General features: G+C 30.7%; 3 protein-coding genes across 7 annotated transcripts in view; 2 read left to right on the top strand and 1 right to left on the bottom strand.

The window, feature by feature from the left end:
- The first annotated feature begins 10,273 nt into the window (after positions 1–10,273).
- LOC102679427 (neurotrimin-like) lies at positions 10,274–16,023 on the top strand. Its single transcript, XM_006622280.2, has 10 exons — positions 10,274–10,459; positions 11,273–11,374; positions 12,087–12,305; positions 13,191–13,312; positions 13,397–13,538; positions 14,248–14,345; positions 14,871–15,173; positions 15,267–15,459; positions 15,547–15,600; positions 15,703–16,023. Exons 1-10 carry the CDS (start codon positions 10,420–10,422, stop codon positions 15,843–15,845), a joined length of 1,416 nt encoding a protein of 471 aa, XP_006622343.1. The 5' UTR covers positions 10,274–10,419; the 3' UTR covers positions 15,846–16,023.
- Positions 16,024–17,327: 1,304 nt separating this feature from the next.
- LOC102679220 (probable asparagine--tRNA ligase, mitochondrial) lies at positions 17,328–19,424 on the top strand. 2 transcript variants are annotated; one of them, XM_006622279.2, is made up of 4 exons: positions 17,328–17,667; positions 17,785–18,360; positions 18,425–18,872; positions 18,946–19,424. In XM_006622279.2, exons 2-4 carry the CDS (start codon positions 17,813–17,815, stop codon positions 19,204–19,206), a joined length of 1,257 nt encoding a protein of 418 aa, XP_006622342.1. In that variant the 5' UTR covers positions 17,328–17,667; positions 17,785–17,812; the 3' UTR covers positions 19,207–19,424. The 2 variants fall into 2 exon arrangements, with proteins under 2 accessions (XP_006622342.1, XP_006622341.1); XM_006622278.2 differs by having other exon boundaries at positions 17,515–17,667; positions 17,789–18,360.
- Positions 19,425–19,536: 112 nt separating this feature from the next.
- Positions 19,537–20,907, bottom strand: part of LOC102678817 — a 10,797-nt gene continuing 9,426 nt past the window's right edge. For all 4 annotated transcript variants that reach the window (XM_006622274.2, XM_006622277.2, XM_006622275.2 and 1 more), the window contains one exon: positions 19,537–20,907. This exon is cut by the window's right edge and continues 2 nt beyond it. In XM_006622274.2, coding sequence (XP_006622337.1) covers positions 20,571–20,907 — 337 coding nt within the window. In that variant the 3' untranslated portion in view covers positions 19,537–20,570.

The following is a 20,907-nucleotide window of genomic DNA, read 5'->3' as shown; positions in this document are numbered from 1 at the left end:
AAAAAAAAAAAAAATCTCTTCCAACGAATTAAAAAAGTTTTTTTCTTAAAAAGTATCGAGATTTTCCTATCATCCGTGATAAGTATATAAGATTGGTCATTTTTTAATAAAACAAAAATTAAACTTTACGTATCTCGATTTATAATTATATTTACACATGAAATCGGAATAAATCGATTTTTTTGTAAATTTCATGTTCGTGTTCTTTATAAAAGCGAAGTGCTCGTTCCATTATTTCGCATATTAAAATGCTTCCGTTTACCTACTTTACGCCAGTGGTTTTTTTAATCTTCGAAAGTATAAAGACATAAATTCCCCAAGGCTGCCAGTGAAATCAATTTCTGAAATGGGATTGATCGAAAAACTCGCCAGTTTCGCGTTTTACCGATCATGCTACTGGAATCTTAGAAGTAATTTAATTTACTAAAGGGAAACAGTAAAAAAAATAAAAGAATGAAAATATCTTATTCTTCTTCGAATATCAATTATATATATTTGAAATTAACGGCGTGTAATTGCAATTTGAATATAATCCTTTTCACGTTCTGTAAATGTGGCCAAGTTTTATTGTTTCATCAATATGAGATGGCTTTCCATTTCGTGGTCATGGTACGAGATGAAGGTTTAGAGACAAGCATCGTCGTTCTACGACCCTCAGGAAAACGGATATCTTCAGCAAATTTCGTGTCATAAATGTCGAGCGCAGAATAGTGACTCTCAACCTTTAGAATGGTTGAGGTGCTCTAATATGACTCTTTCAAATATTAATCTGGCCAGCTAGTATCACGATATGGCAGCACATTCTTCGCAATCTTTCTTTCTTTCTTATCTCTCAATAACGGGAATATATTGGATCAAGATTAAATCATGAACCTTGAACGTGTATCGTAGAATCGAACGAAAGAGTAAAATTATGGAAAAGAACGAAAATGGAGTTTGTCATTTATTGGATAAAGTCGAGGTTACTTATTAAGGACTCGAAGATAAATAAATTCTTGAATAATAATATTACGAGGCATAACAATTTTTTAATATGGAAACGGAATGAATATTCAAGCCTTTCTTAATACATATGCAAAATTTTTTAAAATAGTTGAAAACAATATAAAACAAAACGATTCAATCGAATAAAATTCATTAATGGAGGATTTTTCACATAAAATTTATTAGGCCAAATTTCAGGCTTTGATGTCGAATTGAATGAGCGATCTTGTATAATACACGTAAACGAGACTGTAATATATCTCGCTTGAAATCTATTAATATCAGCCCTAATTTTCGGTGTTGGTGTTTCGTTGACGCACGATATATCGACGCCAGATGTCAATTTACATTTACATCGACCCCATGCGTCTTGGGGTTGCCAAGCATTCACGGCGTTTGACAAACATAAATCGATAAAAGGGGGCAATTTATATCGATTACTCGTAGATACATCGATTATCTAAAAAATCTAAAAAAAAAAAAAAAAGAAAACAAAATTAACAATCGTCTCAACGACAAAAAAGAATTTCGCTTAACGAAACACGAAATCAGATTTTCTGATTTTCACGCGAACTTTTCATTGGAATATCCAGATTCTTTCTCGATCAATGCGTTCAATCGTTCCGCTCGCACACGTTGAGCGAGATGCGACAGCAACGAGTTGTATTCCTCGATTTGCATGCCGCTTTGCATGTATGCATTCGTTTTGCATCCATTAAAAATCAGAACGGTGGTCAACGATAATGGAGAATCATAGGGCTGTGACGATGAAAATGTAAATCTAGAAACAGTCACGGATGACTGTTTCGAGTACACGATCTCGTTTAGTCTGAGTTAATTTTATTCGTGACTTTTGAAAATAGCAATAGTTCATATTTAAATAATGATTAATTGATTAATTAACATTTAAATTTAGAAATAGAAATGTAACGTGTACTCAAGGATCTTGTATATACAAAAGATACAAAAGATTCATTAATTTCTGAATACTAACAATGCGTGAAACACGCGTTTATTTTTATCATTCTGAATTTATAATCTTTACGAGTCATAAAAAAAGTGTATTTGCACGTAGAATTGTAGCAATGAATTAATATTTTATAGCGAATCTCATTGAGAAATATTGAAGATTTTCAAATTTTTACATTGCTAAGATATTTCTTTTTTCTTTTCAAAATTTTTCTACCGATATCCACGTTCTACTTGCATATTTTACCATCAATTCTATGTATGCATTCGCGAACGAACCTGCACAGAATAAATAAGTTAAAACGTGCATGAAATTGTACGATAGAAAAAAAAAATAATACTTTGCTCATATTTAAATAAATAAAAAAAAAATTAAGGAAAATGTTAAATCAGGAATATAGATAAACTATAAAGAATAGAGAATGAGGTTCGTGCCTAAAACGATAGCGTGAGGAGGTTAACGGTTAAGTTTCATGTATAGGTCGTGAAAAAATAAAACAAAGGGAAATAAACTGAAAGAAAGTGGGCTATGAAATCAGGGGTATGACGAGTAAAGTCAGAACTGTTAACTCATAGATTTAACTTATATTTAAGTCATAGATTTATAAAAAAAAAAAAAAATGGTCAAACATTCTATATAGAAAGAATTGTGAAAAAAATGGATTATAGTTAGAAAATTCAGTCTTGGCGAAACGAGCAGTTAAAAACGAATAGAACGTTTTAAAAGAAAGGGAGGAAGCTTAAATTTGTGTGTCAGTGGGTCAATCAAAGGTAAGAGGAGACGATCATCGTTGCGGACCGTTTTACTTCTCGAAATGAAAGGAAGTGGATGGAAGCATGCGAGACAAAGCGGTTGACTTGGTAGAAATAACAGAAAGGCGAAGGTAATAAAGATATCGATAAAATGGATGGAAGATAGATAACGTGATGTGACGAAAATTCTCAAAAGCGACTAACAATAATTGAAAAATATAATCGTATCATTTGCAAAAATATGAGAATAAAGGTACGATAAAAATTACTTAAAACGAAAACATAGGAAAAAAATATTCAAATATTTTTAAATCTCCTATTTCTGACTTTTGATTTTGTAAAATGAACGACGATCCTGACGAGAAATAAGTTTTTCACGATTATAAGCGGAAATCGTTTAAAAATGACATTAAATTATTTCTATTTTAATTTAATTTTAAATCCATTTTAAATCTTTATTTTCACCAATCATTTCCATTTCTATCGTAGCAATTTTCATAGCAAAATATTATTACTATAATATTATCTCTCTCTGTAATTGTAATTAAATCGATACTACAAATATGAGCTATGTGGCAAAAATGAATTAGCAATCTAGGAACTGTACGCACGAGATAATTGGAGCGAGAATATATTCGTAACCGTAGGAGATTGGTGTTTCCGGTTCGAGGCACGGACGAAAGGTTACGTAGTTAACGTTTGCGACATGACAGTAACGTTTGTGGCAAGAACTTCTAGCAGGATCTTTAAACGAGCTGAGACAAATTCGTTAGAAAGATCTCTCCGGATAACGGATTAGCTGGCACAAAGAGAATTGAAGGCTGTTGGCCCTTAACTACGCGTAAACTTCGTTTACCGATTCGTTCTCCCGCTGAAATTACCGATTTACGGGACGCGGCACCGGAAATAAGCTGCTTCGTTATTTCTGCCATCATTTCGCTCCGGATTACCGGAGTTTCTTTCGCCCCAGATAAACGGTAACGACGCGTTAATTGGATTTTTATCGTTTCATTAACCCGTAGATTTCCATCTCGAGTATATTATCATTTTTTTTAGCTTAATGTCACGTGATGTGATTCCACATTCTCATCCATTTTACGCGTTCGTTCGTATTGAATATTTTCGTATATTTCTTCGATAATTTTTCACGAGTGTATAAGAATTCCGGAAAGATGTTAAATTTTTTTGATTAATTTAAGGAAAACTTTGAAAATCTATGGAATTGGAAAGAAAGTTCGCTCGACAAAGGAACAGATCTCTCTGGAGGATTTCTTCGACAATCTTGTCCTCAGAAGCGCGATCAATAGCGGGTTTTCAAGTTACTTCCTGACGCTGCCACTTAGCTTCCAACGGTCATCGAAGATTCTATTTATCGTGATGTCCCTTAAGGAATCATCGAACAGAAGTAGCGTTTAAAATGACATAACGATGATTTAACGGTGAAAATAAAAGTTTATCGATTTTACGTTCTTCGTCTTTTTTTACAAAAAGTAATTCAAAAAGTGAGGCAATAAATACGGTGACTTTTGATATAATATTGTTATATTACAAGATTAATGTTCCTTTCGACGTAATTGAATGTTATGGAAGAGAATCACCACGTTTACACTGTTCTCTGGTCTGTATTTACCATGATAATCTTGTCTTTATTAAGTCGTACCTAAGCCTCTTGGTCTGGCAAATTTACCCACTGCAAAGCGTCGGACTAATCATCCAGCCACCATAACTCGACTGGGTCGTTGAGTTATTCAAGAACGAAAGTAGTTTCAAGAGGATTCAGAACAGTTCTCCTCTCAATTCCATTCTTAAAAAATACGTTCATTGAAATTGTCGTTCAAATGGATATTTATTATATCTCCTAAATACCACTATTAAATAATTTACATTTCATTCGTGAAAACCGTGAAACTTCCTGAAACAGATGCAATTAAGCACGAAAATTTGCATTATACTCTGTGAAACGAAACTTTCCTCATACGCTTTGTATTCTAATCGGATTTCATTTCAAATCTCGTTAGTCGACTGACTTGTAAGTTGAATTTACATGATCGGGTTAATGGCTTTTATCGTAAACTCGCAACTATAAAGCGAGCCAATTAATATTATAGCGATTAATAATTAAAAGAGCGATATAAATTCAAATAAATATCACGAACTGTTTTTCTTATCGTTTCTTAATTTATTTAACATTTTAGTATTTAAATGAATACATTAATGAATAAGTAGAGCGATTGATATTTTTGTCACGATATTAATACAGGAATTAAGTTTTCATTAATGAAATTATCGAAATTTCATCGATTACCTCTATTGTACAATAATGATGCAATCCGTTGCGTCTCGATATAAATAATATTAACAAATACGCACGGAATTTCAATATTATATGAATCTTCTCTCGAGCGATGTTATTATTGATTAATATATCTGTATCGAGACATGATCGACGAATTAATAGGAATTCAATAAACGGAAGGCACGCTGGATCGCGTGTCTCTCGTGCGTGCAATTTTTATGAATCGAAAATTTTAGAACCGTAAATTAATTGAATTCATTATTGGATAAATAGTGAAACTCATTAAACGCGAATGAATACGATCATTTCTATTATGCAAATTTTATAACCTTCAAATCATCACCACAAATCTTTCCCCCTTCTTTCCCTCAAAAAAAAAAAATAAAATAAAATAAACTAAATAAAGTAATGAATTTATGAAGGAAATACGTACAGTTCGTTACAAACATAAATTGACCGAGACAACTATTAAACGGGTAATTGAGAACATTCTAAAGACCATTTCGAAGTATTATATTATAGCCGATACTAATCGAATCTCGAGAACAATATCACGATCCTATCGACGATTCATTAACGTCCATCGAACATTCTCGCGGCAGTCGCTTTTCATAGAGAATTATGCACTTCGTATTGATGCATTGCGATATATGCAAGCTTTGATGCACTCACGTCGCATCTTGTGCCTTGTTTCTATTTGATAGTCTTGAATCGAGCCCGTGTAACGTGCCCTCTGGCGAATACGTCCTTTCCTTCCAAATTAATTGATCTACGAAACTACGTTAAAAGTTAGGTGAGGTTTATTCTACATAAATCATCGTCAATTACAATGACTGAATTATTCATGGTCGTGTTTGTATATTTCTCGAAATATGTCGAGGTTGTTCATTTGATACGCAGTTTTATTTACGCGTTTGCGTGCGTTTTCGGAATTATCGTCGTCGAGGAAACAAACGACGTTTCGCACATATACGAAGGGAGTGACTCGAAATATTGTTGTACCGAGAGGACTGTTTAACGCGGAACATCGATAAAATCTAACCACATAAATTGCGTTAATTCACGGTAGAAAATTAATTGGTTTGCTTTTTTCAAATCTTTTCAGCCCTCTTCAATGAGATCGCGTATCGTCTAAGTATTTTTTAATATTTAAATCAACAGATATCATTTATCGATATATCGATTACATCGAATACGTAACGTAATGGATATATGTGTTTTTTGATAATAGAAATTGAAAAACTTGGAAAAAGTAGAATAATTACGATTGTGTAATATCATTTATTTCGCGTATCCCGAATCATCGAGGATTAATTGAAAATCTAATTATGGAACATCGATCGATGTAATCGAACGAGCATCTTTTTTTTTTTCACATTTGCAGCGATTAAACGTTCGTTTAGGAATCGGTGCGTAAAAAATTTCCGGTATACCAACATGACCTGCGCAATTAATCCCATTTCCGTCTTTAACTAGCAGATATTCCTTTGAGCCCTCCGTAAACACGCTTCAACAGACAATGGCTCGCTTGGGGTTAGTGCTTCGGTAAATTAGCTTAATTAAACCATGAGTTTTTAGCTACTGCCTTGTACTCCGTTGTCGCGGTTCATAAGAAGAACTTTCTGTGCGAATGTCAACCGCGAGACAAAATCGATATTGATCGAGAACGATTCACGAATAAAATAATCCAGGAGATGAGTTCAAAGATGAGGAAGAATATTTATCTTTCGCATTAAATTGTATCAATGGCAAATTTAAATATTTTTGAAAATGTTGCTCGTTGAAAATGCTCAAACATTTACGATTCATCGACCTCTCCCTCCTCATAAACAAATTTTACAATCAACTTAACAATCCTTCTATGTCACTTTATTCAACGTATCAAATAATTGAGAACCGCACTAAAGTGTCTTCTTCTTCTTCTTCTTCTTCTTCTTCTTCACATTGGATTAAGCATATTCACATGGATTCGCACGACTACGCGTGCAATCGTTTCGAAGCAAGAGGGGAGGATTATTGCCGCTCTACGTTTCACTTTCTCGTTTCTTCTTTTTCATCCACGAGAGGCCAACGAAAAGCCTAGTCGAAAATAACTACCGAAGCCAAGATATCTTCTTACCTTTCCGCCGGAAATATCGGGTGCGAACCGTAGGATTATTCGAATATGTATAAGTAATGCATAAATAATCAATCCATGAATAATTTCGTTCACCAAATTTTTATAAACGAAGTTCAAGGATAAATATTTCGAAGACTTGGAAAGAAAGAAACGGAAGTGAAGAAACGAGATTGAATTTAAAAAGCCATGAAACGGCGAATTATCGAGTGAATTACGGACCGATTTTCGTGTACTCCATGCGCATTATTCATGAGCACAGATTGCATCAGCCTTATTACACGAAAATACTTCAATCAGCTTTCCGTGCTTTTAATGCTTAGTTAGACGAGATACGTGGAAAACAGCTTCGATTTATTTCGATTGCTACGACGATAAACGCAACGTAATAGAGCGATTGAAATACACGATGCACGCAAGTCTTCTTTAAGAAGGCATAATTAAAACGCTCGAAAGTATTTATTCAAATATGAACTAACTTGAAAGCGCGATAGGTAAAAAAAAAAAATTCTTAATATCCTCGTTTATCAGTTTGCGTATAAGTAGATTTGTCGGTGTCATGGAAAAAGGTGTAGAAATGCATCGTGGACCCTCGAAATCGAAAGAATGATCAACAGCGTGTCAGCGAATCGTGTGACAAACGCATTCATTTTCGGTGTAAGAAAAAAGCGGGAACGCGTGTCGCCGTAGGCAGTTTGCACAATTTGTCAGTAGCAGCTGGATACAGTACGCGAAAGAAAAGAAAAAGCGTAGACATCGTTATTGTCCGTTCACATTTTGTAAGAACCAACTTCATTCCGGTTATGCATATTTAAGATGAAATATCTCGAGACGATTAGAAAATAATATCTTCGAAAAATCGATCGCTCTTCTTAAGAATGCAATTTATATCGTAACCTTCAAGAAAAAATTTATACAAATTCTTCGAGTTCCTAATAAAAATTCCGGTGTAGAAGAAGATAGCTCGAAATATCCTAAGCGATCCCAGATATATCGTAATATTTAAGATTAACGATACGAATCGAAGAAGGAAAAAGGAGCGCATTAAGTTTGATCACATGATAAAAAAGAGATTAGAACGCACACGATATCGAAAAACATGAGCGTAAAAACTCAGCTACAGAATTTTTATGTCGCGTGCGAGTTTTGAATTATAAATTAATGTGTAACGATATTTTAACAAAATGTAGGTCAGTGTTAAAAATCTTTTATCGCTTCTATATATTTCACCAGGCTATTGTTCATTGTTTTTTTTTTTTTTTTTTTTTTTTCGTATAATGCATATCTCTCATGGACTGATACATTTTCCACCAGAACGCGAAAAAAAAATTTTCATCAGCGTTCACGAATAACAAACTCTATACTATTGTTTCTTTATTCTGGATTAATCTCCCGTTGCACAGTTAAAACATACGGCCAATTTAAATCTGCCACTGAAGCACAACGTGTTCGCACCGATCTATTCGAAACGTTTCAACTGTTACATCGAGCCGCGCGGCGCGGCGTTTAGCAAAACCTCGCGTTAATTTTCGGTTATTTATAGAGGTCTAGCTATCGTGAATGAATTGCCCCGTTTACCAGTGACGTCGATATCTGAATGAAATTCATTCATTGGTTAATATTATCAACGCATCGAGCTGAATGTTGGTTAGACTGTTGACTGTGGACCACAATGCATTAACAATGCGATTCAGTGGCATTATTTGCGTCGATGATGCCCATTATTAAACAGACCACTTTTATATCTTCGATATACATATGATATACACTCGTTATTGCGTTTATCATTGGCATTCAAGGGCAAGAACAAAATTACAAATTAGTAGAATTAATCAATGAATGAATGATAAGTAAAGAATGCAAAGGATTAAAGACGAATTTCCAGAGATTAATACAATTGTGAAAATTGTGCGCCGACCTATTATCTAAATAAGATCCACGGAATTACCATCTGATAGAAGTCAAGCGCCACTCGTAACCAATTATTGCGAATTGCGAAGGATCTCATTTCAAATAATGAATTGAATTTTTATAGTAGTATTTGAAGTTTTATACTAAGATTAAAACTACTCATTTTTGAGTGAAAATAATTTTCATGTTTTTACCACGTTTAATAATTAAGGATATTTTAACCATATTCCGTTAAGGATGATTAAAATTATACATAATCTATACAGAAGTTGCATCATTAATTTTTCATGATCTCTGCTTCAAAATATCTTGAAGCAGGTTCGTTTTTATTCTCCTTATTCGTTAACTTTATTCTTTTTGTCATTTCTATCATCAAGAGAAATTAAAATCAATATCCTTAATTTGTTGGATTATTTTGATCACGTTTCCAAGATATTCAATTCAGAAAAGGAAAGATGTTCACAATGAAAAGATAGAATTCGTAAAACGTGGCCAATGAAAAAAAATCATCTTCCTTTCATTTTATCGATTGAATAATTATTTTCATTCCTATCATGAACGTTTCATTGTCTCTCGAATGATAGCGTAGCAGTGACAATGAAATTTTCATTTGTTTACAATTGTAATGGATAATACACGATTTGTCGCCTCCTTTTAAAAAGGGGGCCGTCGATTCATACATTAGATTAACGATTTAATGGATAACTCGATGAATGACTCTATGTATGGTACGTGTCGGTGCGTAAATTGAACAAATTATAGAAGAATGCCTTTGGTGTTGGTAGATGGACACCCTATGCGTGTAATACGTAGTGACAGCATTGCAATAGGGTGCAAAGGTTCTCAATCAGAATGGAAACCTTTCGTTTGAATCTTCTTATATAAATGTCATATAGTGCACATGTATTCTTACATGTAAATACATATCGATTAAATTCGTTCTTTTTACCAAAATTCTAATCTTCAAGGAATACTTGATACGAAATGTACATCGAACATTCAGATATTTGAGAGAGAAAAGTACAATTACATCAATTCTATAATTTTATAATTTCTTTTTAAGATTTTCTTCGAAGATCTTATTGCTTCTCATCTCCTCTCGAAAATGACAAATGTTTTTATAGGTGACAATATGAGCATCCCTGGATCACACAATGGCCAACTGGTCATAATTACGCTGGACGACAAGTGTGCGTGAGCGTACGTGTGTGTGTGTATGAGTTAAGATCGCATGGAATACGATCACCACCTTAACCAAAGATCAGTGTCTCGTGAAAAGTTGAAGAGTACACGCGTATGTACCACGGTCATCATTCTCCATCGTTTTCTATTCTTCGTTTATTTTAGCGTAGCACGAGGGTGATAAAACGTATATACATGTTTTTATAACATGATGGTTTTCGGCTGGATGCTTTGCATTTTTATCATAGGTGAGCGGAAAAATTACACAATTTACCAAGCACACATACATTTTTTTTTTCTATAATTGTATCTCATATACAATTATACACATAGAATATAGAAAACGATACAAAGATTTCGATTTTCATCGAACTTTCTCAACTCTCTTACTTATCTTCTTTATCTTCGATTAAATTCATTCAAATTAATTCTCCCACCAATATTTTCTCGCTTGTCCCGCTCGCATCGAGACAAAAGAATTATTTATTATTTAAAGAAAAAATAATGCAACGGACGCGGAAATGAGTTTTACATGAGTTTCGCTGAAAATTTCGCTAGATTGTTTCCGCTCTGTTTATTTCGTTTCTATAATCATAAACACTTCGCAAAACTGTTCCCGCGCTCTTTTCTTCTTTCCTTTTTCTTTTCTCTTTCTTCTTTCTTTCACTTTTTTTTTCTCACTTTTTTCCTTTTAATAAGAAAAATAAATGATTCGCTATGTTTCCGGAAATTCAATCCGTTTGAACAAGAAAGTAGTAGTGTTCCATTACTTGAGTGCTGTCACATACACCACGAAAATTGCTTATACATAATGCATGGAAAATCTGCATTTAACTTTTCACGAATTCACCGCGAGAAAACGCGGCTATACTACTGCTTTCGCGAAAGCTAAAAAGCAAAATTTGCAATATAATTCTAAAACTCAGATTTTATATTTTTTCAAAATGAAAAATTAAACGAAAACAAAAATTAAAAAAAAAAGATTTTTTATCGTAATGTGTAATCCAGAGACAAATTTTTGAGTACGAATTTATCTTCATTTAAGTTATTTATCGTTACAGGTAGTCGAGCGACAGCGAACAATGGATTTAAAAGTTATCCTACAACAGTAAAGACCTTCGAAAACGATACAGTTTTGCTTCCGTGTTACGTGGAGGATCTTGGTAAGTAGCTTCTTGCTCATTCTTAAATTTTTTTTTTTTCAATCCAAAAACAAAACATTTACATATTGAAAACAATCTCAGGTATAATAACGGATCGTGCTATTTCGAAAAAAAATAAAATCATTTTGAAATAAATATGATATTGTAACTCGATCGAGAGTAAAAAGAGAACGTTGCAATTTCGGACAACGATCGATGTTAATTTCCTTAAGCAATAACACAGTCCATTCGCGAAACTCGTGTACAGGTATAGAACGCAAACAATTTACTGTACAATCGATCGAGCTGTCATCGGTGATTTCGCCTAACTGGATTGTCTGTCAGCCATTTGCTTTACCTTGTCGCAACTTTGATAAGAAGGGCATAAGTTAAGACGGATCGAAGATCGTAAGATCGGTACGAATTAAAGACTTTGTTTCGGATTATACGGATTCTTGTCATTCTGGAACGTAACCATCGATCGCTTTTAATATTCCATTGAGTTAGGATTAATTGGGTAAATTGGGTCAGGGAAAAGGCATTCGATCGCTTATCGGTTTGGAATCATGCGCGCATACCGGATACGCGATTGAATGTTATTGCGATAGATCGAATTTATTAGGGGAAATAATACATTTATTCATAAAGTTGGACGTTAAATTTTTCGTATCGAATTTCGAATAGATGAAAAATTTCCATATATACGTGTATATATTATTCTCTATACGGCTAGATAACGTGCAGACGAGGGTGAGGTGGTGGAGAGATGGTATCCTTTTAGCTGACAGCGGCGAACCACGACACGAACCACCTGAAAGAGTTAAAATGTACTCAAACAGAAGCTTGGAGGTCTCCCACGTGAAACGGAACGATACCGGGGAATATGTATGCCAAGCGTCTCGACCAGCTCCCTGGGGACATGCCACACAAGTACACGAGATTGAAGTAATGTGTAAGTAGATCGGTATTGAGATCAAATTTTATCCGACAGAGATTTTTCACTTTATGGATGTATACTCATTCGCTAGATATTTCAATCCTATCGTTTACATTTTCTTGTTCTATTATCTGAAATTTGATAATTCGATCCTGATGTTTAAATTGCTTAATAACATTTTTTATATATCGTTAATTGATTGAAAGAACAGAATCAATCAAGAGTAACAAATTAATCGAAATCGAAAATTTAGAAGAGATAGTTGAAGAAGATTGAAGAATATGATGTGTGTTTTGTAGGAAAGTTAAACACAGATATCGATCCTATCGTCGTTGAAATTATGGATGACCCGAAACTGCTATTCGAGCTCTACATCGTTTCTCAAACAAATTCAAAAAAGTTTCCCCAGAATTTTGAAATTCTCCGTCGAGTTTTTCCAGTCGTAAGGATTTCGGTTCCATTTCGTGAAACTAAGCGCAGATTTCTTTTTCTTCTAAAAGAAAGAAGAATTCTAACTAGCTCGACTATTTGTCGATGGAATTGAATTTTGTAACTTTTTCAGATCTTACGAAATTAAAAACGTATTTGCCCATTCGTATTTGCCTAACGATACATAACATATCTACATATTTATATACATGTCATTCGGATTGAATTAATATTATCTGTCGTATCTGTTGGACAAAAGCTATAGAATTCAATTCCAAATACTATTTGCACGCTTTTATAAAACAGTTTTCTTAAATATTTTGATTAAAAAATTTTTAGTAGTTAATTTTATTATTGTTGTAAATGTTATTTAATACGAAAAATATTTTCAAAGAGGAAAAGAATTTGTATTAAGTGTGAGAATGTAAAGAATGAGAAAAAAAATGTTATATATTTTTGAATATACCGCAGATCCACCTAGCGTTCATCCAATACCAGAATCTGGTAAACTGGAAGTGAATTTAGATGAAGAAGTAGATATGGCATGTGTCGCAAAAGGTGTTCCAGTTCCGATCATTACTTGGAGGAATAAAGTAAGTGGTATGTTTAGGTTAGGAAAATGAAAAATAAAACATCGGTCAAAAATCGGTTCTTAAAAATATTTATCTGTTTAATAGGACGGAGAAATACCACTTTTATATGATAGATCACGTCTACGATTCCATGCTGAAAGCCCGAGCGATGCTGGTCGATACACTTGTGTTGCAAACAATGATGTTGGCGAACCTGCCATGGCCACCATAGATTTGCATGTTAGATGTAAGTATCATTTTGTCAAATTTCTTATAATCTCTTATGATTGCATCACGATAAATTATATTTTATTATGATTGCATGGTTGTAACGCAAATTTGTGATCCACCTACGTACGACTTAATCGACTTTATATATGCCTATATGTATGCACGGAAATAGCAGCATGTACCATCCTGCATACGTTGTTAAACGATTGTAATTAAATTAGGAAATTACATTCTTCTCCTTTGTATTTCAATCAAATGACCGCATGATCTAATTGTAGCATCGCTATTCTCAAATGTGTTAAATTGTTGATACATAATTTACAAGACAATGCATAATTTATAATTCTCATATCAATTAAAAATCACGAGTCGTTTGTTCGATAAATATTTTACATACATAATAGAGTTAGTCCACAAAACATGCGAATTTTTTTAGTGAACATAATTTGAATATAATTTAAATGATTCATCATTAAGTGATTTGAATGATTGAAAAAATCATTAAACATCAAATATTTTGGAAAAAGGGTCAAAAATTGTTTTATATTCCAAGAAAGAATTCATTCGTAATAAAAATTCACGCGTAATAGAAAGTAAAATGAAATTAAGTTTATGCGAGATCCTTAATTTTTCTTCCTTCGATCGATATCGTTTCTTTAACATTATCAAATAATCAATGTTCCTTTTCTTTTATCGGATCAATATTCGTTTCAATTGATCGACAGACAAACCTAGAATCGAGATGACGAAAACTTGGATGCATGCACCCGCTGGGATACGAGTGCAGCTGCATTGTGGGGTTACTGCTTGGCCAGAGGCAACGGTGAGCAGTTTTGCAAGACTACGAACGATGTAATTACGACGCTAGTAATTAACAGTTCGAACAATAATGGGTTTGGAGTCAAGCCTAACGTAACTAGGAATACCTTCGTTATCGTTTAATTACTTCCTGGCTTCACTTTTGAATTCGTTTTCATTAGACATCATCATCAAAAAAGGAATTTCTTGATTTTTATTTCGGCATCGTTTCTTAACGAGTTATTCGTTCGGCATAATGGTATTATCTGTGAAGCAATTTCTGTGAATCTATCCCTTGGAAGTGGTAACGTGTGACAAATCGATTGGCGGGAAACGTGACTCGCGATACTTCTTACAAAAAAATGGCTACTAAGGTTAAATTCATTGCTGACGCAGCATTTCTTTTAGACTTCTCTCAGAATATATCGGAGTGTATTCTGCCGAACAGTTTTCTCATCGATGATTTTTAACTAATGGATAAATATAATAACAAGAATGATATAATATGATTTTTTTTCACTTTTATATCATTCTAAAATTTGATCTTCAGGTGGAATGGTATTTCAACAATAAAAGCGTGAAATATTCATCAAGGATAGTGAAACATAATGCGGGCAGCGATCATAGTTTGGTAATAAGGAACGTCAGGACGACAGATTATGGTTTCTATCTATGCAGAGCTTCGAATTCCTTAGGGATTACGGAAGCGGCGGTCGAATTATCGGGTATTGCAAATCCGGCCGTTTTTAAAAAGACTTCGCATAGTTTGTCTAAAACTTCGTACAATTTCGTCTGGGAAGTTCACAGTTACAATCGTATCGTACAATACGAATTTAAATTTCGTAAATATGTGGTAAGATTTTAATAGAATTTAATTGATTGTAACATAGAATAAATGTGTATTTTACCATTGTATTTGAACCGTTTTCAATTTTTCAATTTTTAGAATGGCGTTCCTGGACAATGGCGTAAATTATATATACCCAGCGGCAGTGATGGAAATAGTTATATTCACACATATTCCTTCAAATTGACAGGATTAGAAGAAGCAACACATTATGAAGCGCTCGTTTTATCAAAAAATCGTTATGGTTGGAGTAAACCATCGGAAATAATAAGATTCGCTACAGAAGGTGCTTGTAAGTAATAAAAATAAGTGAGCTTTTCTTTGACTTGTAAATAGTTTCATTTTATTTACGTTTTCATGACCTATATAATTTTTTTAGCAGATAAGGATAATTATATAACAAACGCGATACAAGAGGATACAATAGTACCAGGTAATTTAAAATCTTGGTTAAGTTATTTAATTGTAATACATAATTAATAATTATAATACATTATAATATACATTATAACGAAATGTGAAATTTTTATCGCAGCTGTGCAACTTGCATCGATATCGCAACATTCTCCTTTAGATAGTGACAGAAGTAAATCTTCTTTTATTCAAGCAAAAATCACGACAATAATGACAATGATATTCATATTATATACTTTTAATATAAATTTTTGTAAAGTATAAAATATTTGTTAATTAAATTAGGTTTTATGAATTAATATCTATTATAAAAAAAAAAGAAAAAAAGAAAAGAATGTTGGAGAAAAATTAATTTGTATCCTATATTAGGATAAATTTTCATAATGTTAAGGTATTTCAATTTTAAGATTGTAAATAAATTTTAACTTGCATTTTGAATGAATAAGTCTGAATATTCTAAATTATTAAACTCTGATAATATTTTTATTAAATATTTCTCTTTTCATGCCCACTCCTAATCATTTAAATATATATTATGATGTTTAATTTCATTTATTAATAATAATCAATCTTTCAATTGTTAATAATTATAATATTTTATATATAAAATGATTACCTAATTATTTTTATCAATTAATCAATACCCAATATTTAGTATCAATTAATTTCATATAAATAAATTATTATAAAATTGTTTTAATATTGTATATATTTTTGAAATATGAATATTTATAAAATAATATATTTAGAAAATATATGTTCTAATAATGTATGAGTTAAAATGAATATAGAAATTATATTTAATTCAATCACAAAAATTTTTTTTTGTTTCTAAAAATAATCAATAGATTTTAGACAAGATTTTAATCAATAGAAAAATAATTTCTTCAATGCATTCTTTCATAAATATTTTCATATAATATATGTACTGAACTGTTTTTTATTTAAAACATAATGAAAATAATATCAATTTGTGAAATTTTTTTATGAAAATGGATTTAAATATAATGCTATTAAAGCAAAATTTATTTACATATTATATATTACTCGTATAAATATATATATATATAAGTTAATTATAAATATTCGTATTTATTAAATATTTGCAATATAGATAATTGCATATATATTACTAATTTTATGAAAATTTAGTAAAAAGTAAAGAGTAAATTTAATAAAATCATATAAGATCATATAATTACTAGCATTTTTTTTTCAGATTTTTTTCAATTACTATTTTTGTTATATAAAATGATACAGATTAGATCTTAGTTAAGATCTTCTATAGATATATATTTTGTATAATAGATTATATAAAAAAAAAAAAATAACGTTAATGAAATATTGAAATTTTGAAACACATAAATTTTGCAGAATAAATATAGAAAGAAAATAAATAATGAGAAAAAGATAGAAAAGATAGAATAAAAATATGCGAATGAGCGCTATCTTTAAAGTACTGTAAACTAAATAGACAAAGATAGAAAATAAAACGAAAAGAATAGAAATTGAATAAGAATTGACTATTAGCGCTATCTTTTATCAAAAATATCTCTCCAAAAAATCTTTCTAGAAGTACTTAAAAAATGAAATTAATTATTAATTCTTTATTCTGTCTTTGAAAAGATATTTAGTAGTCGAAAGATGATGTTGCCAGTCAATTCTTATCCTACTTTCTCCTATTATTGGCGTTAATGAAAATGGCGCTAATTTCAATATTTTTATCCTATTTGTTTTAATCTTTATATTTAAATAATTTTTAAATTCGCTGCGTTAAAATATAAATGACAGAACAAAATTTTCGACATTTTACAATATAAATTTATACGATCGGTATTTCAAAACTTTAATTATTTAATAGTATTCAATACTTACTTCATCTATGTTTATATTTCATTTGTGAAAATAGCTTTACTGTTTTATTATAAGTGTGTTTTAAATATAAAAAATGTCACTTGTAACGTTATTTAAGTTTAACAGAAATTTATTTGTTAATCTTAAATTCTCAAAATGTAATGTTCACAGTATGTTGCAAATATATAAAGATAATTCTGAAACTAATATAGGAAGAAATATAAAAGTACAGGTTAGCCGTATTTTATAATTTTTTAATATTCAAAATCATTCATTTAATATTTTTTTTATATTAAAATAGTTTACTATTGAATTTTATTATATATTAAATTTTCACAATCTATTAAAGATAGGGTTGGATTCATGCAATCAGAAAGATGAAAAATAATATTTTTATTGATATTACGGATGGATCAACTCCTAAAATGTTACAAATTGTTATACCAAAATCCAATAAACCAGATAATTTAAGTTTTGGAAGTAGTATTATAGCAGAAGGAAAATTAGTTTTAAGTCCAAATGATAGAATTGAATTGCATACAAATAATGTTACTGTAATTGGTACATGTGATGTTATGGATGGGTATCCTTTTGCTCCAAGAAAGCATTATGATATGGATTATGTTAGACAATTTTTGCATTTAAGACCAAGAACTAGAAAATTTTCATCTTTATTAAGATTACGTGATATAACAACTGCAAGTATTGAAAATTATTTAAGAAGCAAAAATTTTATTAATGTACATACACCAATTTTAACTTCAAATGACTGTGAAGGTGCTGGTGAATTATTTTTAGTAAAACCATATTGTGAAAATGTATTAAAATCAATGAAAAGAGAAAATATGTCAGAAGAAGAATCATATTTTAATACTAAGGCATTTTTAACAGTTTCTGGTCAATTACATTTAGAAACAATAGCAAGGTGAATAAATTATAGAGTTTTATAAATAATTAAATAATGAGAAATTACATATTATATATTTTAGATCATTGACAAAAGTATATACTTTTGGACCATCATTCAGAGCTGAAAATTCTAAATCAAGATTACATTTAACTGAATTTTATATGTTAGAAGCTGAATTAGCATTTATTAATAGTATTGATGATATAATGATTGAAATTGAATCATTGATAAAATATGTTATTAAAGATGTATTTGAAAAAGGTGCTGCAGATATACATATAATAGGTGGTTGTAAAGTGGCTTGGTTAAATAAAAAATTTATATGTATAACATATGATGAAGCAATTAATATTCTAAAAAATAATGCAAATTCCTTATCAACTCCTATTAAATTTGGAACAAATTTATCTAAAGAACATGAATTATTTTTAGTGAAATATAATGATAATATTCCAGTATTTATTATAAATTGGCCAAAAGAAAGTAAACCTTTTTATATGAAAGAATGTAAAGATGATGCTTCAAAAGTGAGTATAGTAATACTGAATATGTTAAATATAAATTATCATTATGAAGATACATATGATATTTTTTTTAAAGGTTGCTGCAATAGATCTTTTAGTACCTACTGTAGGGGAATTAGTAGGAGGCAGTTTACGTGAAGATAATTATGAAAAATTGAAATTAAAGTTACCTCCAACATCAGATCTTTCTTGGTATTTAGAACTGAGAAAATATGGCAATGTTCCAACTGGAGGATTTGGAATGGGATTTGAAAGATTTTTACAACATATCTTTAATATACCAAATATTAAGGATACTCTCCCTTTTCCAAGATGGCCTCATAATTGCAATTTATAAATAGAATTTTAAAACTATTTTATTTATCATTTATTTATCATTATTATTACATATTATATTCTACAAAAAAATAAATATTATAAGACATTATAAAATAAGATTATTTTCTTCTAAGAAGAAAATAAAAAAATATTTATATAAAACCAGCAATGTATGAAAATAGAAAATTTTTGTTTTTTACTTATGAATATTTAAATAAATAAATATTTATAATCGAATATTGTGTTCTAAAATATAACTTTATTCACTTTAGTCTTTATTATGTTCTAGTATTACAAAGTCATTATATTAAGGATAAGAAAACAACACGAACTTTAAATCAATTTTTTCTAAAAATAAGATTTATTAAATACCGAGACAAATCTCAACTAAAGTGTAACTTCTTATTATTATCTGTTTATTTGTTCAAATATTTTTATAGTTAAAAATTTAAACTTCTAAAGTTATTCAGCAATAGCGATTATCATAAAGGATATTTTAGAGAGGTAAATTTAGTAGGATCATAAATAAGCAACCAAAGGAAGTCAGACCCCGAATAATTAACAAGATTTTTTTTTTATACAACAAAATAATCCTTTTCTAGTAGTAACTGTTTTTCTTTTTTACCCAATATCATCGGGATTATTTTTGTGTTGGTATTATGTACATTATAATCAACAATTTTATATCACACAATTTGTACACCTAACTAAATTGATTAATCATTCATTATTTTTATGAGACCTCGTTTTCGTGCTTTGTAAAATCAAATAGGAGATGATGCTTCTAGAAAACAATGTATCGAATACCTTTTAAATGTTTTTACAAAGTACAAACGGTATGAAATTTTCAGTTAGTCTTGTGCATATCAGTATTACATTTCTGACATTTCTTTGTCATGAAACACGATTGCACTCAATATTATTAGGAATGCTACTATATCATATCTCGCCTCTAACTAAACTGATTATATTAAATATGTACAGTTCTTGTTCTCTTTTCGCCTTAATTAAAATTTAAAAACTAAATACACGCATACACTTATACAGTCACACATTATAACACATATCCTTTAACTTATACGACGTGATGTTTGAAAGTAAATGAATGTGATTAATTTTTTATACCACATTAGTAGATCAAAGAAATATTCAGATAAAAATTGTGCATATGCATTGAAAAAAATAGAAAAGTAAAATACAGAAAAATGAATGGTATAATGATAATTTAAAAAAAAAATCAAATTATAATATTATACATCACGTAATATAAGCTGCACAAATATGATGTACAATGCATCAATACTTAATTTTAAGTAGCACTAAACAAATTCATTCAAATCACACTCCCGCACATACATATTTCAAATACATTACGTACACTATTTACATAATTGAGCAGAGTCCTGATAACTCTTGCCCTCTTTCCACAGGAGGTAAATTTGAAAGTTTTCTACCTTGTAAAGCAGGTTTAATAGAAGCAGGCACCAAAGGTTCTATTATTTCTTCAGTAGATGTTTCAATTATAGATTTTTCTTTTTCCTTTGATTCTTCAGGTTCTTTATTAATACATAATGGTTTCGTAATATTAATTTTAATTCGAGATGGCGCTGTCGGAATTGCTGCAGGTGTAGAATCTAATTCTACATTTCCGTCTATAGAGCTCTTTACAGCAGCATATGTTGTGTCAACTGTTGCAGGTTCAGTTATTATACTTTCTTCG

The sequence above is a fragment of the Apis dorsata genome, unplaced genomic scaffold (assembly GCF_000469605.1).
Source record: "Apis dorsata unplaced genomic scaffold, Apis dorsata 1.3 scaffold_683, whole genome shotgun sequence".
Lineage (NCBI taxonomy): Eukaryota > Metazoa > Arthropoda > Insecta > Hymenoptera > Apidae > Apis > Apis dorsata.
This window is presented reverse-complemented; position numbering and strand designations above follow the sequence as displayed.

What these genes read in the sequence shown, in the direction of transcription:
- LOC102679427 (XM_006622280.2), top strand. Translation starts at nt 10,420, where the DNA reads ATGATGGTTTTCGGCTGGATGCTTTGCATTTTTATCATAG. An exon ending in GTGTTACGTGGAGGATCTTG is followed by an intron (nt 11,375 to 12,086) that starts GTAAGTAGCTTC and finishes CTATACGGCTAG; the next exon opens with ATAACGTGCAGACGAGGGTG. An exon ending in AGAGGATACAATAGTACCAG is followed by an intron (nt 15,601 to 15,702) that starts GTAATTTAAAAT and finishes TTTTTATCGCAG; the next exon opens with CTGTGCAACTTGCATCGATA.
- LOC102679220 (XM_006622278.2), top strand. Translation starts at nt 17,530, where the DNA reads ATGTCACTTGTAACGTTATTTAAGTTTAACAGAAATTTATTTGTTAAT. An exon ending in GAAGAAATATAAAAGTACAG is followed by an intron (nt 17,668 to 17,788) that starts GTTAGCCGTATT and finishes TATTAAAGATAG; the next exon opens with GGTTGGATTCATGCAATCAG. An exon ending in GTAAAGATGATGCTTCAAAA is followed by an intron (nt 18,873 to 18,945) that starts GTGAGTATAGTA and finishes TTTTTTTTAAAG; the next exon opens with GTTGCTGCAATAGATCTTTT.